At 38.9% G+C, this 18,834-nt stretch overlaps 1 protein-coding gene across 3 annotated transcripts in view; it reads left to right on the plus strand.

Moving 5' to 3' along the window:
* LOC124544766 (zinc finger protein 420-like) overlaps positions 1-18,834 on the plus strand; it is a 165,936-nt gene that overhangs the window by 117,062 nt on the left and 30,040 nt on the right. For 2 of the 3 annotated variants that reach the window (XM_047123442.1, XM_047123443.1), the window contains exons 12-13: positions 10,264-10,404; positions 10,497-10,664. In XM_047123442.1, the coding sequence (XP_046979398.1) occupies positions 10,264-10,404; positions 10,497-10,664 (309 nt within the window). The remainder of the gene's footprint in view (positions 1-10,263; positions 10,405-10,496; positions 10,665-18,834) is intronic. The other variant, XM_047123444.1, reaches the window with a different exon arrangement.

Consider the following 18,834-nt stretch of genomic DNA (forward strand, 5'->3'; position numbering starts at 1 on the left):
GGGCCACCAGAGGTGCAGACCCACTGCAGTCCTTGTAGAAATAGCCAGCAGCCATCTGTTGTGACTGTGCAGGTGCACAATCACCATTGAAGAGTCTTGCGGATAATATAGCAAGTCCATAAACCACCACTTGTGCACTCACAAAGTTTCTGGAATTGTCCTTAGAACCAGCAATGCTGTTATCCAGTCCCTTGCTGAATTATAAACACACGTGCAAACACTAACAGTCCCAACTTCTCACATATTGTCCATATACTATGACCAACAGAAACGTGTGCAGTGAAATGTAACTTAATTTGATAAACTGGTGTCAATTACAATTTTATAACATGAGAATACAATAACAAAGGTACAGAACACATCATTAAAGAACATAACAATACAGATAACATTTGTAGTACAGGCTTTACAAAAGAATAGAAATAAACATATACATCAGTGTTAAAAAAATAGTGACATAAGTACATACATAAAATAATGAGAATAGTTTTCGAAACATTAACTTCACACATGAGCATTAAACAGAACGGAATTAATGTCTAACATCTTTACAAAGTAAATAACATATTATTAATGCCAATTACATTTGAGGATAACAGTATTCCTCATCATAGTGAATGTAGCTTAATATTAAAAGAAGAAAAAAATTCTATGAAATTACACAGAGACAGGAAGAAAACAAATACACAAGGGTACACAAACACATAGTGGGATAACACAAAAGGAAAGGACAGGGTTCGTTTTCAGTGTAACATTTGGTACTGCAGTCCATCCCAAAACTTCATTCTATAGATCTTTCGTCTTATTTCAACCTTTGCTTCCACCAAAAAAATCTTATCCAAGCATGCTTTCTGTATTCTGTTCATATTTCTTTCAAAATAATTATTTCTGATTGTACAATACTCATTTGGGCCCAAATCCTTTTTATATAACTTCGCAATGCATTCTTTACCTATTCTCCATAGTCAGTTTCTCATATAGTCTACCCCCTCTTAAGCTAACTTAAATCTACTGAGCTCAGATGCTAAACTAAGGGACGAGGCAATGCAGCAGCACAAAACAATTAACACAAACATCAATGACAAAAATACAAATGCCAAACCAATTGCAATATTACAACTCATATAGGGCACTGTGCAGCAAAAAAAAAAAAAAAAAATCTGGCTTAGCAGAGTAACACAAATTAAAGTTCAGTAGCACTATGCCTGGCAAACAGCAGCTTATATCGAAACATGACATAGCTCAAGTAGAAAAAATAGTACACTAAAGATAACAATGCAGATAAGGCAAATGTATAATCACATCTTAATGTCTAAGTAATTAAAGTGGTGCACCACAAGAAGTTATTCTACCAAAAAGTTACCAATTACTTGAGAAGAAAATTATGAATGCAGTTACTAGTTCCTTCTTATTGTTCTTTCCTTTCCAAGTGCTCCTTTTTTAAAGAATGTGGATCATAAAATAATTATTTAATAGATCTGTTGACAGAAAGTGTTCACATTAGCAAATGCATTTTATTTTATAAAAGCAATGCTGCAACACAGCTGGAAAACAGATGTCAAATGAAATAAGCAACTATGAAAAGCAAAGCATAAAAATATCATTCAATAGTCATGTGGCATTTCGTAAGTCAGTAGCACTCAACTCTCGGAGAAAGACACTTGTCATAATCAGGTGTGCAGATGTACGAATATTTCCCATCAATTCATAAGCATTTCAGTAATTAGCACAAAGTGCGAGTAATCATATGTTTTCAAGTAACGAGGGTGTCGCATTAGCGATGAAAGGCACACCCTAATGGCTTGTTCTCCAGGTGTTTGACACGTCCCACGTCCCCTTTTTTTTTCTACCTGTACCGCTGAAAAGGGCTCGCAATAATGGCTTTTTCTCCAGGCGTCTGACACAGCTGGGTGCCCGCGACGCATTACGTGCAGGTGGTCACTTAACTTTCGTACGGAAATATTTACGACAGGAGATTCTGCTACCGTGGTAGTCTCATATAAAAATATTTCACGGGTCAAGAATTAGCGTTGCAAATCTGTAGAAACAAAACCCTATAAATATAACAGTGTCCAAAAAAAATTTTCAGTGGCATTGTGATACATTCATGCATATACACACACATTTCATAACTCTTAAAGTACGATTCTTGGTTTCCAACAACCTTTTCATAAATCAGAGTCCCTAACCCCTACTCCTTATTCCTTACCTTATTACACATATACATATTCATATTCATCAACACGTCTTCAATATTTCATTATAATAGCTACATAGCATAATCAGATTCCTCATATAGCATCAGCTTATTTATCATAAACATACCTCAACAGCATAGTACACATCGTCGTCGTAATAATAACATCATAACACTTCAGTCAAATCTTAAAATCGTCGTAACTTCCTCCAATAATTTCAAAACGTAAAAAAAAATTCTCTGCTCATTTCAATAGTGTCATCTACCTCAAACGTACTTTAAAAATCATGATCTCATACCAAATACATCATTCAAAGCTCTCATAGTATCACAATGATTCCGAAAAAATATGAACAGTTTACAAAGTACAGACAAAATACAGTTTCATAAGTGTGAAGTTATCCAACTGTATAATTGCGTAAACATGTGTCACTGATGTAGTAAAATAAATGTTTGTCTCTCTCAGTTAAATAATCAGATAGCTGTGTAATTCTGTGTTAGAGAAATATGGTACCGACGTGTAAAGTTGTATAAGCAAATACCATATTAGCTAGGGTTCCTTGTGGTTGCCACACACATGGTACACAAAGTAAGCGTGTACCCCCCTGAGGATAAATGTAATTATACCCTCAGGTGTTACAAATTACAGCAATGGAATGAAATGTATCACGGAAAACTTTCTTTGTAATTAAAAAATCTTTGAAAATAAGTGTTTTAAGTATAAGATTAATCACTCAAATGCGTGTCCTGTAGCGCTAAATGCGCGTCTTGCTGTAAGATAATTCTGTGGAACTGTCGTAGTTATCGTCCTCTGTAAGCAAAGTTCTGCTAAAGTCAATGTACTTACCTCATGATACACAAAAGTGAAATGCTTTGTGTATAGATATCGTAGTTATTACGCTTATTGTTGTGATGAAGAAAGTACTGTGCTGTAACGTATTGTTGTGCTACGGAAAAGGCAGTCTCATTGTAGCTATACCACAAAAGTTACTACTAAAACCTGTTTTACTTTCCAGAAGAATTCAGAAAAACTGTGCAGATATAAAACAGATACACCGCAAAAGCAACATTGTAAATTGTCACTCATTAGTAGCGTCGTGATAAAACCGTGTAGTTGTCACTTAAACTAACCTCTGTGTCATCTGGTATCTCTCAGAAGGTACTTTAAATCCGGAATGTATTTTCAGGTCAACCAAAATGTTGCCTTAAAATCTCATTAGCAGTACTGGTAAATGTTCTAAGTATGTGAGCCTTATAGTCGTTACGTAATCGTGCAACAAACAAGCAAGAATGTACAAATACAACACTGTGTCGTCTGTTCACTATAACAATGCATTCGTAATTTCTGTTTAAATAATTTCTCTTGGTTCTTGACTGGATATTGAACTTCAAACATTGTTGCATGGTAACAGTTTCTAAAGCATACTAGTAACGTGAAGTGAAACGTTTTATGGCAAAGACAAAGTTAAAAAGCAGATTATCTCTCAATAAATGGTTTTACATGTGAAACCTGGTGTAAACCTTTACTCTTCATAGTACTCAGAGTTTGAACTTGAATGCAATTGTCATGCGGTATACGTCGGCAAAGAATACTGGAATTTTTCTCAAGGTTAGCGTCTATGTTATTTTTCTCTGAGCCAGCCGGCGCACGTGGGTGCCTGCGGCGCGAGTCATTGTCTGTCTCTTTGTTGGCGCGCGTTGTTATTGGGATTAGGAGACCTAACTTCTACAAATTCGCCTTGCCGAGAGGGCCCTGCCCTGTTTAAATCCCGCCAGTTCTGATGGAATTCAGGTCTGTCGTTTTGTCGGTAGTTTCTGTAGAGTCTTTCTTGTCGGTTAAGTGGTGGAGAATTTCTCCCTGAATCGTAACTGCGCGCTGAACTGTTGCGTCTGAAGTTATTCTGCCTCCCTTGATAATAATTGTTTTGGTTCCCATATTGTCTGTTTCTCTGATTGTCTCTGTGATAGTCATTACTACGGAAATGCGATCTTTCTCTGTAATTATTACTACTCTGCCAACGGTTGTCATACGGGTGGTGTCTGTTTTGGTCACGATATGTGTTGTGAGAATAGCCTTGTCGTGTCCAGTTATTATTTCTTTCATCGTGGAATTGTGACAGATATGACCTGTAATTGTTGTGCTCCTGTTTCCGCGTTCCCCGATTGTCAGTGTCAATTTCCAGTTCTTGTAACAGACCCTGAAATGCTTCAATGTCATCTTTGCAGCGTCCTGCTAAAATAATATGTCGTAAATGTTCAGGCAATTTGAGTAAGCAAATGCGGATGAGTTCTGAGGGGCTGTATGGGTTTGATAGATATTGATTCTTATGCAACATGTCTTCAAAATATTTCACAAGACTGGAGAATTCAGATTGTTCGAAATGTTTCATCATTATGATGCCATGTTTTACGCGGTCTTGTGTGGCTTGAGACCAATATGCTGAGAGGAAGGCATGGTAAAATTCTCCTTCACTGTGGCAATCGTGAATGACCGATCGCATTCTTACAGCTGGTTCATTCTCTAAGTAGCCACACATAAATTCTAATCTGTGTTCCAACGTCCAGTTGGGAGGAAAACAATGAGAGAATTGATGGAGCCATGCTTGTGGATGAATGTCGTTGCCAGAATTCTTAAATGTTTTGAATTTACGTGTAGTAATGAACAGCTTATAGTCAAAATCATCATGTCGGCGAGTCGCATATCGGTCATTGTTAGGTCGTGTCGGCCGTTCCATCTCAAAATTCGGTGTACCTTGCCAATTTCTTTCATAATTACCGAAATGCCCTGTGTTATTATTTTGTGGCTTTTGCGTATTTCTAAGTTCCTCTTCCCGTGTTGGAGCGCGAGTGTCTTCTGAAATACGTAATTCTTGTATTACCTGTGTCAGCTGATCTTGTACTTCCCGGATTTCTCTTTGGTGTTGCGTATCAATTTGATTCAGATTTTGTTTCAGTTTCCTAATTTGTTCGCTCTGTTCTGTGTCATTAAAGACTACCGGTTTTGCGTCATTCAGATTATCATCTACCTTCGTAGATAAATTATTTAGCTGATCCGAAAGTTGAACTACTTTCTCTGATAATGAACACATTTCCTCAGTGTGTTTTTCTGAACCAAGTTTCAGAGTGTCCATTTGTGTTGAAATCGAATCTACTGTGTCCGTTAAGTTATCCTGAGTTTTTGCAAGTTGCGTAACCGAATCGGTAGATGCAACTGAGTCAAATTTAGCTTGCAAGGTCTCATGATTTTCATGAACAATAATTTGCAGTTCTTTTATGGCTGCTTCGTGATTCTGTAATGCATTTTCATGCCGCGAAAAAATAGGTTGAAAATGCTCACAAATTTGTGTTTTTACGTCATTACAGACTTTTTGACATTTCGATTCAATGTTATGTAACTCACTAGTTAAATCTTCACGTGTTTGTTCAAGTGTGGTGTCTAACTTTTGAAGATTTTGTTCCATTGTGTCTAACTTTTTGAGATTTTGTTCCACTGTGTCTAACTTTTTTAGATTTTGTTCCACTGTGTCTAACTGTTGCTGTGTTTGTCTCTGATTTTGTTCCATTTGTTGCATTAATTGCAATAATAATGTATTAGTGTCTGGAATCTGTTTCTCTACGCTTTTCGGCAGTGCATTTGCACCGACAACATTCACATTTTGACAAGCAGAAAATGTGTCTTGACTTATTTGAGAAAACGGTGATGACCCAAAACCTGAATCTACAGTATTTGCGAAATTGTGTCCTGTCATTTCGGATTCCTGAGGCGAGCTGTTGCCGACCGATCGATCGATAATGCTTCCCTCTTCACTAATTGTTTCACTGTCCACGCCATTGTTTGCCGCCCGCTCCATTTCCCTATGCACAATTACCAAATTACTACTTTGAACATCAGTTAATTCATTACTCGGTGGCGCTAACACACTGCTCTCATTTTCACTGTCATTTCTCAGTTTACTTTGGAGCCTAGTATTACGTTTTTCACACGCCATTATTGTCACAGTATTTCACACGACAACACAGAAAAACACAATTTGAAGAGCAAAAATAAGAGAACACATTAACATAACACTGAAAATAATATCTAGTTAATTACAGCTGCGAAATACTTGGTGCAAATCTATATGCATGCCACAACTGTTTTACTGTACAACAATGAAAGGCTACAACTACAAAGGAGATTCTCTCTACAATTACGCGCTAGCAATAAACAAAAGCTACACTAAATACACAAACTACAAGAAAAAAATCAGAAGATTCCAGTGAGGTATCCTGGCAGGGTCGCCATATGAAACGTCCCCTTTGAACAATTTATATATGACTGTGCTTAACCTGACATACAATATTTTTAGCGCAACGCAATCTGACTTTCAAAATTCCCTACAAAAGAATGGGCCCTGACTAACATTAAACTATACCTTTCACAAATCACTTACCTCACAAAAATCTTCGCCACTCAAGCTACTGCAATACAGCGAGCGCCACTACTGCCAGCTAAATAAAAGATTCAAACTACTGAAGGCACTAACTACTGATAGGGATAGTTAGCAAATGAAAGATATTAATAGAAAACAAACAATGTATTTACCTTGATATCATCATATATAAATATAGCAGTTCATGACAAATTACAAAACTCCGCCATCTCTCTCTCCACATCCACCACTGCTGGCGGCTCACCTCCAACTGCTCAACGCTACGCGCTGTTCACAGCCAGCTGCCTAACACTACAATGGCGAGTATTACAACAATGCAAAGCAGACACAGACTGCCCACAGCACAGCCAGTGATTGTCATACAGAGGTGGCGCTACCAATAAAAAACCTAAACAGCCTACTTACATAGAGAAAACATAAACAGCCTACTTACCTAGAGAAAACATAAACAGCCTACTTACAAAGTATTTATCTTTGTGCCTACATAGCATACCTGTGTAGTGCTACATATATTCGACAGCAGAAGTTATAGTTGTAGCGGCACCTACCAACATTTTTCTGAACTTCGCTTGCTTTGCACTCGATTCTAAGCCGCAGGCGGTTTTTTGGATTACAAAAATCGGAAAAAAAGTGCGGCTTAGATTCGAGTAAATACGGTAGGTCTTTCAGTGCTCTGTCAAACTCTTCACGCAGTATCGTTCCTAAATTTCTGTCCTACCATTATATAATCTATCTGAAACCTGTCTGTATCTCCAGGCTTCTTCCATGTATACAACCTTCTTTTATGGTTCTTGAACGAAGTGTTAGCTATGATTAAGTTATGCTCTGTGCAAAAATTCTACTGTGTGGCTTCTTCTTTCATTTCTTCCCCCCAATCCATATTCACCTACTACGTTTCCTTCTCTCCCTTTTCCTACTACCAAATTCCAGTCACCCATACTATTAAATTTCTGTCTCCCTTCACTATCTGAATAATTTCTTTTATTTCATCATACATTTCTTCAATTTCTTCATCATCTGCAGAGCTAGTTGGCATATAAACTTGTACTACTGTAGTAGGCATGGGCATCGTGTCTATCTTGACCACAATAATGCGTTCACTATGCTGTTTGTAGTAGCTTACCCACACTCCTATTTTTTTTAAATTCATTATTAAACCTACTCCTGCATTACCCCTATTTGATTTTGTATTTATAACCCTGTATTCACCTGACCAAAAGTCTTGATCCTCCTGCCACCGAACTTCACCAATTCCCACTATATCTGACTTTAACCTATCCATTTCCCTTTTTAAATTTTCTAACCTACCTGCCCGATTAAGGGATCTGACATTCCACACTCTGATCCGTAGAACGCCAGTTTTCTTTCTCCTGATAACAACGTCCTCTTGAGTAGTCCCCTGCCCGGAGATCGGAATGGGGGACTATTTTACCTCCAGAATATTTTACCCAAGAGGACGTGATCATCATTTAACCATACAGTAAAGCTGCATGCCCTTCGGAAAAATTACGGCTGTAGTTTCCCCTTGCTTTCAGCCGTTAGCAGTACCAGCACAGCAAGGCAGTTGTGGTTAGTATTACAAGGCCAGATCAGTCAATCATCCAGACTGTTGCCCCTGCAACTACTGAAAAGGCTGCTGCCCCTCTTCAGGAACCACACATTTGTCTGGCCTCTCAACAGATACCCCTCCGTTGTGGTTGCACCTACGGTACGGCTATCTGTATCGCTGAGGCACACAAACCTCCCCACCAATGGCAAGGTCCATGGGGAAAGTATTTAACATTATTTCTTGTAATTTTAGTGTCCATCACACCCCCACCATAGTATCGCCAGACAAATGCAGTATGGTATACTGGTGTAACACACAAAATATATTTTGTAATGAAATTTGAAATAACTTAATGGAAAGGAATTATTATTAAAGAAAGTAGATGATATTCAATTCTGTACATCGAATGCTGTAATTTCTTGTAAAATTTCAGAACTCAGAACTGTAGAAACTCTTCAGAATCACTTTTGATAGCTGCTTCATGCCGTTCACTTTCAAAAGAGTTATACTTTTTGGCAAGTTTAGCATTTTATTATGCTACTGTAGACGAAATCCGTTTATGCAGTTCTTAAACTTCCCCCATTTTTGAAAGATAAAAGAAACTGGCATAAGGTTATAGGAATGTCTCTAGTTGCTTGATAAGGCACAGATAACAGTATTCTTCCTGCTTTGTTTGCAGGTTGACACACTCAACATCAACACTTAAATCATGCTAACACAGCTTTTTTGGATGCCACTGTTTCGTTATTTGTTTACACTCCGTGTTATTAATCTATATTACATCTACTCCCGTGTGGTTAATTTTGATTCTATAAAAAAAGTGTATAGTTTTAAAGCTTGAAAGGAGGATATAAGATGAACATCAACAAAAGCAAAACGAGGATAATGGAATGTAGTCGAATTAAGTCGGGTGATGCTGAGGGAATTAGATTAGGAAATGAGACACTTAAAGTAGTAAAGGAGTTTTGCTATTTGGGGAGCAAAATAACAGATGATGGTCGAAGTAGAGAGGATATAAAATGTGGACTGGCAATGGCCAGGAAAGCGTTTCTGAAGAAGAGAAATTTGTTAACATCGAGTATAGATGTAACTGTCAGGAAGTCGTTTCTGAAAGTATTCATATGGAGTGTAGCTATGTATGGAAGTGAAACATGGACGATAAACAGTTTGGAGAAGAAGAGAATCGAAGCTTTCGAAATGTGGTGCTACAGAACAATGCTGAATATTAGATGGGTAGATCACATAACTAATGAGGAGGTATTGAATAGGATTGGGGAGAAGAGGAGTTTGTGGTACAACTTGACTAGAAGAAGGGATCGGTTGGTAGGACGCGTTCTGAGGCATCAAGGGATCACCAATTTAGTATTGGAGGGCAGTGTGGAGGGTAAAAATCGTAGAGGGAGACCAAGAGATCAATACACTAAGCAGATTCAGAAGGATGTAGGTTGCAGTAGGTACTGGGAGATGAAGAAGCTGGCACAGGATAGAGTAGCATGGAGAGCTGCATCAAACCAGTCTCAGGACTGAAGACAACAACAGCAACAACAACAACAACAACAACAACAACAACAACAACAAGAGTTTTAAAGCAATGTTCATGACCATAACACAGCTTTTTAGCACTCATGTAATTCTTCATTAAGTGCAAAAAGTTGTATCCATTAGTTCCAGTGCGTTAGTATCGTGCAGCACCCTTCGGAACAGTCTTATTATGTAATTCACATATCTGACTGAATGTGTAGTGGCATGTTGTCAATGCTTCAATTGAAGTCTCTCCATTTCTCATATGTCTAATAACTATGTAATAGCACTAAGGAGAGAACTGATTCAATAAATGTGAAACATTTGACTGTCTATCAGAATTCAAGACATTATGTTATTTCTCAGATGAACTAACATTTTCCATGTCAGAGATAGAAATTTTATCATCTGCGAAATAAACAGTGTGTAGAAGACTGTTTCTTATCTTGTGGGATGGTGAGAACAGCTTGTTACAGTTCAGGTCTGTGTGTTTTGCCACGTGATGTAGTTACCCGTTGTAGTCCTGCCCACTGCTGTATTCTCAATTGTAAATTTCATTTTAGGTAGTAAACTGGCAGAGGACATCAGTGACCTGTTGACACTTGATTCATCTGAACATGCAACTCAAGGGCAAGGGAAGAGCAAGGATAAAACCAAGAAGAACAGAAAGAAGAAGAAACTGTTCAGTCAGTACTCCCAGAAGGGTATGTATTCATTGTTGGTGTATTAGCTGGAAAGGTATGACTATGGCATTTTAATGATGTTTTAAATTCTTGTGTTCATCCCTGTTTTTAAGTTACAGCTGCTAAGAGAAGAGCAATTAAAGACTGTATAAATATCAATGACATGGCAGAAATTGTAGACGAAGAAGATAAAAATGGGATAAAAACAAAGAGAAAGATGTACAAATGTCCAGAGTGCTTCAAAAAATTTAACAAAAATAGTAACTTCAAACAACATTTAGGTTAGTGCTCAATATTTTAGATTTCATTGGTTATTTGGATTGATGATTTAGTAGTAATTTGATGATAATATGTAGTATATTATGGTAAGGTCGTAGTACATGTACTTTGTTAACTGTATCTTGTCAGAGATTTGAAATAATTTAAGTATTGACACATAGTAAAGAAAGTTTCGCACCAATCTATTTTTCTGACTCCCACACTAGTATTTTCAAGGTGTTAAACTGCTACTGTGGCAACACTGTCTAGGTTACTGAGCCATTCAGTTATTGAGTGCAGAAAAGATCTGACACTTGAAAATTTGCAGATGGAAGAGAAAAACCTGTGTGTGTCTGCTATGACTAAAGCATTAGTTAGAAAGGAGTGCCTGATGTGTAACAAGGGCTGAACAAATATGCATACTGTATGCCATTGTGGTCTACAGTCCAAACACTAGATTGATGCAGCTCTTCATCCTAGCCTGTCCTATGAAAGCCTCTCATTTCTGCGTCTTACATCAGTGCAAACCTGCTCACAATAATCATACTATTGTATTCCTCAACGAATTTACTTTTTATACATGCCTCAGAATGTGTCCATCATTTGACCCCTTCTCTTAATTTCTGCTATAAGGTTTTTTTCTCCCTATTTTAAGTCTGTACCTTGTGAACGTGCCGGAAAATACATGTATTGCATGTATGTGTCAAGTCTTAACTGTCCTTTTAGTATGACTTGATTATCAAATATTCAGATCTAATGGTTACTGATGTATAGTGGGCCCACTGAGGAGGCTTTTGCATTTGCTTACGCCTACTGGAAATTAGCCGCACTTGGGGGGGGGGGGGGGGTGAGGGAGGGGAGGGGAGGGAGCAAGCAACAATGTAACTCATTTAAAGAAAAGTGAGTGGGATTTTTTCTGAATTAAATCATCGGCAAATGTTCACTTATTTTATTTGACTTTCAAGTAAGATAGCACATTACAAATCACTTACGTAATCTTGATGGCTAGTAACTCTATGTGAATGTCCGTTTTACAAGTTTGTTTGCCCATTTTATCAGATATTCACAGTAAAATATGGCTCCATATAAAATGAGAGTCTAAGTGACCTTGAATGATTCTAAGTCCATCAGCTCCCAGAAATTTCAGTCAGCATACCAGAATTGTGCTAAGTTCAACAGTGTGACTGTCATACTGCACATCCGTGAACATGTCTCACAATATACCATGCCAAACATCCAGTGGCTGCCGAAAGACTGCCTTCCAGCACACATTATGTGTTTCTATTTATATTTGCGACTCCATGAAATAAAATGTTTTTGAGCCATCAGAGTTACATTTTGCCTCTCCATGTGAATGTTTTATACTTTACAGAGGGTGACACATATCAGATGAGGTAATTTTTTTTTTTTTTTTTTTTTTTTTTTTTGGGTACATCTCCCTATGCATTTAGAATGTCGTTATGTATAATATTTTCCCGTCAATCTTTAAAATGTTATAATGATCTTTAGAAACACGAAACTTTACAAAAATGCAGCCTGCTTAAATCTAATGTAGAGTTGCTACGTTCTTAAGTGGTATGGAAGGTCAGGTCAGCATATTTTATGTGATGTGTGCCATTAGGATTGAGTGCTAATTTTGGGTACTATTTTTGCCATTTGCATGTTTTTTCTTAATGTTTAACACCGATTTTTGGAGTCAGATTGATGTACATCATTGGTTTGGCACCTCAATCTGTTCATCTTAAGCTCTATTTTCCCACGCTGCTTTGGGTTTCTCAATTCTGATTTATGTTTACAATTTTTTCTATAAAACTAAGTACAAAATACCAAAAGTTTCAATAACACTTAAAGAACATTAACTGTCAGTTTTGGGATTAGAATTGCATTCTATGCTGCATTACCTTTCATTTGAGCTATCACTCGCACTTGTAGAGTGATAACAATGAAAGTTAAATATATATATTTTTTAAATTTACAATATTAAATTTTATTTCCTAAACTAACAGTGCTACAGGGTACTGTGCAGGCTCATTTGTTTTGTATTGAAAAGATCTTTAAATTGCTATACTTAATTATTTTGTTGCTACAAAGGATCATTGTGCGAGGATCATGCGCTTGTCATTTGTCCGAGGTATCAAACCACACACTGGCTGGCACACATGAAGGAATCTGAGCACGTGTTTCTGGTGAAACTGGCAAACTCCTACCCTGCGGGTTTTGATGGGCATGTTTCTCTGCTAATCACCCGAATCTGACACAACTGTTTCTGTTACATAAAATGCGCACCGAGAGCCGCCAACTAGCTTTTGCCATTCTACAGCTGTCAAACATGCAGTGAGTGGCTACTGTTCCCTTTCTCAGATCGTTAGAATATATGAAATTTAGTGTGGTGCCCACAAGGCTATAATGTCACAAGCTTCTCATAAGTTGTTTGATCTTCTCATCTAATCTTCAGCATTCTCCTGTAGTACCACACTTCCAAAGCTTCTGATCGCTTCTGGTCTGAACTATTTATTTTCCACATTTAGTTTCTTTAAAAGGCTTCATTATAGATAAATACCTTAAGAAAAGACTTACTAGTTTTTAATGATCTACATCTATGTGATTACTGTACTCTGCTATTCACAATTAAGTGTCTAGCAGAGGGTTCAATGAACCACCTTCAAGCTGTCTTTACTCTTCCACTCTCGAACGGCACATGGGAAAAACTAGCACTTAAATTTTTTGTGTGAGCCCTGATTTCTCTAATTTTATCGTGATCATATGTAGGTAGGTGCCAACAGAATGTTTTCGCAATTTGAGGAGTAAACTGGTGATTGAAATTTCATGAGAAAATCCCATCGCAATGAAAAATGCCTTTGTTTTAATGATTGCTACTCCAATTCACATATCTTGTCTATCGCACTATCTCCCCTATTTTGCGATAATACAAAATGAGCTGCCCTTCTTTGGACTATTTCAATGTCATCCGTCAGTCCCACCTGATGCGGATCCTACACCGCACAGCAATACTCCAGAATAGGGCAGACAAGTGTGGTGTGTAGGCAGTCTCTGTAGAAGATCTGTTGCACCTTCTAAGTGTTTTACCAGTGAATCACAGTCTTTGATTTGCTCTACCCACAACATTATCTGTGTGACTGTTCCAGTTTAGGTTACTTTTAATTGTAATCCCTAAGTATTTAGTTGAATTTACAGCCTTCAGAGTTGTGTGACTTATCGCCTAATTGAAATTTGGCAGATTTCTCTTAGTACTCACGTGAATAACTTCACAGTTTTCTTTATTCAGGGTAAATTGCCATTTTTCACACCATACAGATATCGTATCTAAATCATTTTGCAATTCATTTTGGTTACCTGATGACTTTACAAGATGGTGAATGACAGCATCATCTGCAAATAATCTAAGAGGGCTACTCAGATTGTCTCATATGTCGTTAATATAGATCAGGAACAATAGAGGACCTATAACACTTCCTTGGGGAACGTCAGATATTACTTCTGTTTTACTCGATGACTTTCTGTCTATTGCTTCGAAGTGTGACCTTTCTGACAGGACATCATGAATCCAGTTGCACAACTGAGGCGATATTCCATAGGCACACAGTTTGGTTAGAAGACGCTTGTGAGGAACAGTGTCGAAAGCCTTCTGAAAATCTAAAAATATGGAATGAATTTGACATCCCCTGTCAATAGCATTCATTACTTTATGAGCATAAAGAGCTAGTTGTGTTTCACAAGAATGATGTTTCCTGAATCCTTGCTGACTATGTGTCAATAAATCGTTGTCTTCAAGGTAATTCATAATGTTCAAACACAGTATATGTTCCAAAGCCCTACAGCAAATTGACATTAGTGATGCGGGCCTGTAATTCAGTGGATTGTTCCTATTTCCCTTTTTGGGTATTGGTGTGGCTTGAGCAATTTTACAGTCTTTAGGTATGGAACTTTCTGTGAATGAGCAGTTGTATATATTTGCTAAATATGGAGCTGTCGCATCAGCATACTCTGAAAGGAACCTGACTGCTATACTATCTGGACCGGAAGCCTTGACTTTATTAAGTGATTTAAGCTGCTTTGCTACACCGAGGATGTCTGCTTCTATGTTTTTCATCTTTGCAGTTGTTATTGATTGGAATTCAGGAATATTTACTTCATCTTCTTTGGTGAAGGTGTTTCAGAAAACCATGTTTAAGAACTGTGCTTTAGTGGCACTGTCATCAGTGACTCCACCATTGTTATCGCGCAGTGAAGATATTGATTGCGTCTCGCCACTGGTGTGCTTTATGTATGACCAGAATCTCTTTGGGTTCTCTGCCAGATTCCAAGACAAAGTTTCAATGTGGAAACTATTAAAAGCATCTTGCATTGAAGTATGCACTATATATCAAACTTCTGCAAAACTTTGCCAATCTTGACGATTTTGCGTTCTTTTAAATTTGGCATGTTTTTTTTATTGCTTCTGCAACAGCGATCTGACCCATTTTGTGTACCATGGGGGATCAGTACCATCAATGTGTTTTAGTGAGCCATAATTTGTCACCGAGAGTTGTGTGATGACAAAGTTTAATAATAATAACAACAATAGCTGTCATGATATTACTGTCGACCACTAGGGTGCCACTACTCAGAGGACGCTGGCTGCCAAGTGTGCCCTACACCAGAATCTGGCATATAAACTGGTCCAGGGCCAGTCAGTTGTGATGCGATATGAGGAGTTTGTGACTAATGTGCTACTGGTTTGTCTTAGATGTTAACATCACATACTCTTTTTCTCATAGGCGGAACCTTGATACGGTATCAGCTGGAGTACTTACCCCGAGGATAATTATTTGTATATATATACCTTATCTGTACTATTATGAAAAATTTCGAAATGTTCTTGACTATTTACTTCAAATCTTTACACAATGCTCTAATAAGTAGTCGGCTTTTGCAGATGATAAAACCAAGGTTTTTGCAGATGATGCACTTATCTATAATGAAGCACTATCTGAGAGGAGCTGCATAAATATTCAGTCAGATCTTGATAAGATTTCAGTGTGGTGCAGAGGTTGGTAACTTGCACTAAATGTTCAGAAAAGTAAAATTTTGCATGTCACAAAACAAAAAACACATAGTGTCCTCTGACTATAAAACCAGTGAGTCACTGTTGGAATTGGCCAATTCGTGCGAGCACCTGAGTGTAACACTCTGTAGGGATATGAAATGGAATGATCACATACGTTCTGTCATGGGTAAAGCAGGGGTTAGACTTTGGTTTATTGGTGGAATACTGGGGAAGTGGAATCCATGTACAAAAGACATGTCTTACAAATCACTCACGTGGTATTGAACATATAGAGAGAAGGACAACACGGAGTGTCACAGGTTTGTTTAATCTGTGGGAGAGTGTCACAGAGATACTGAAAGAACTGAACTGGTTATCTCTTGAAGACAGACATAAATACCAAGAGGAAGTCTATTAACAAAGTTTCAAGAACTGGTGTTAAATGATTACTCTCGGGATATGCTACAACCCCCTATGTGTGCTCACATGGGGTCATGAGGATGAAGTTAGACTAATTACTGCCCACACAGAGGCATTCAATCAATCATTCTTCCCATGCTCCTTACGTGAATGGAATGAGAAGAAACCCTAATAACTGTTACAATGGGACATACCCTCTGCCATGCGCCTCATGGTGGATTGCGGAGGTTTGCAGAGTATAGCTGTAGATGTACGTGCAGAAGACATTCCAAGAAGTCCCCAGCCAGTTATGTGAGCATGGTAGTTTCTCACACCTTTACCTGGAACAAGAGGGCAGCCATGAGGCACCACATCTGCAACTGATCGCACTATTATTGATGCTGCAGAACAGAATCCACACATCAGTGCTTGGTGCCTAGGTTGTCAGCAGGATTCCCCTCACAACACTGTCTGGTGAAGTTTGTGTGAACAACATCTGTATCCATACCACCAGGCATTGGCCCCTGTGGATTTTCCTGCAAGACTTATGCCTATCAAAGAGTGCGGCATGAAGCTGCTTTTCTAGCAGATGATGTTATGGGTGGGTGGATGGGGTAACATTCACACATGATTGTAATCAAAACGTCCATAATCAGCATGAGTGGGCATACTGGATTCCTCGAGCAACTGTTGAAATGCCCCATTGAGAAAGAATCATCGTCAACACCTGGGCAAGGATTATTGAGGACCACTTGATGGGACTTCATGTATTTCAATGCTGCCTGAATGGGTGGAGGTACAGATGGTTCTTCCTATGTTGGAAGATATTTCTCTAAAACTACGGCAGCAGATGTACACTAATGTTCAGGAAAAACAGAACACCTGGAACAGAGATAGGACGTTAATATTCACAGGACATACGTATTAGTATGTTCTGCATAAATGATTAGCATTTGAATAAAATCAGCCCGCGAGTTCAAAGTCAACATCAATATTGTGGTGCAACACCACCTACTGGTATGGTGCAACACCACCTACTGGTAAAATGAGCCTGCAGCTTTCGTTGTCACTATAAACTGAAGATAATGGTTCATTGTGACTTAAGCAGACATGCAGGATGCCTCGCAGACGTGTGCTTGAATTGTACCATCAAATCAATGAGGCATTATTGGCCTAAGAGAATGTGATGCATCCATCCGCGAAATTGCTGCTTGTGTGGGATCGAGTGTTTCAGCAGTGCAACAGGTGTGTGCCGAATGGCTCACGGAAAGCTGTGGGATACACCGAGATGTGTCAGGTCTCAGGCCATCTCCCCCCCCCCCCCTCCCCCCTCCACCCCACAAGAAGATCGACACCTCATCTGAATGTAATTGGAGGACAGACCTACATTCTCCTTGTTGCTGGTGCAACAGTGAAACAGTGTAACACATCATGCACTATCAGGGGTGACGGTCTGTTGCCATTTATCATGGCATGGTTATGTGTGGGTTGTCTACTTCTCCACCTACCTTTGATGAATGTGCAGAAGCATGCTAGACAGCAGTGGTGTATGGAACAATGCCGCTGGGGACAGGAATGGCATCAGATAGTATTTTAGGACAAATCCAGGTTCTGTTTGCTTGAAAATGATGGCCACATTTTGGTTCACCACAGACAGCGGAAGCAGCATCACAGTGACTGCATTTGCTTAAGACATACAGCACCAACTCGATGCTGTGTGGTATAGGGTGCTATTTGATATATCCACAAATCACAGTTGGTGTGTGTCCAGGGCACTGTGACCAGTGTGACCGACGTGAACGACAGTCTGCAACCCATCGCGATACCCTTCCTGCACAACACTCCAGATGCGTTTTTCAGCAAGTCAATGAATGACCACATGTTGCAACACGAACATGTGCTTTCTTGGTGTCACAGGATGGAAACCTTTTGCTCTTGCCTACCAGCTCACCAAACTTGTCACCAATTAGAAATGTGTGGGATATGGTAAAACAGTGGGTGCAGCTCTCTGACTCAGCGCCGGCCACTACGGATGAACTTTTGAACCAAGTGAATGCAGCATGGATATACCACAGGCCACCATTTGTGCTGTACATGCGTTGATGTCATCACACTTGGAACAAGTTATTGGGGCCCATCGCAGACCCTGTGCCTACTAGGCAACAGGACACTTGCTGAACCAAGGTGACTGAAATGCTAATCATTGCTGCGGAACATACTAATGTACATGTCATGTGAATATGACCATCCTATCTTGAGTTGTTCAATATGTTCTGTTTTTTCTGAACAAGAGTGTACTTTATGTGCAATGGTGCCCCTGTCCATTTTAGTGTTTTATCCGCCAACACCTGATTTGCTGTTGTGCTAATTGCGGGATGGTAGTGGTGGACCAATTGCTTGGACACCACAATCACCTGACTTAAACCCATTGGACTCTCTTCTGTGTGTGTGTGTGTGTGTGTGTGTGTGTGTGTGTGTGCCACACCTGTGGAGGATGAAGCATCACTTCTTGCAATAATTCAGGTGGGTAGTCAGAGACCATGTACACCCATTGGAATTTCTGAACGTGTTCGTGCCTCACTGTGTCGATGAGCAGAAGCCTGCATAAGGGCAGAGGGCAGGCATTTTGGACACATCTCATAAGGCAGTGAACTGGCTGTATCATTGTAAAAATAAACTGTAGTTTCTCATGTACTGGTTAACCAACTTACAAGTTTTGTCTAACTCGTTATTGCACTACTTATCAG

The sequence above is a fragment of the Schistocerca americana genome, chromosome 8 (genome assembly GCF_021461395.2).
Source record: "Schistocerca americana isolate TAMUIC-IGC-003095 chromosome 8, iqSchAmer2.1, whole genome shotgun sequence".
Lineage (NCBI taxonomy): Eukaryota > Metazoa > Arthropoda > Insecta > Orthoptera > Acrididae > Schistocerca > Schistocerca americana.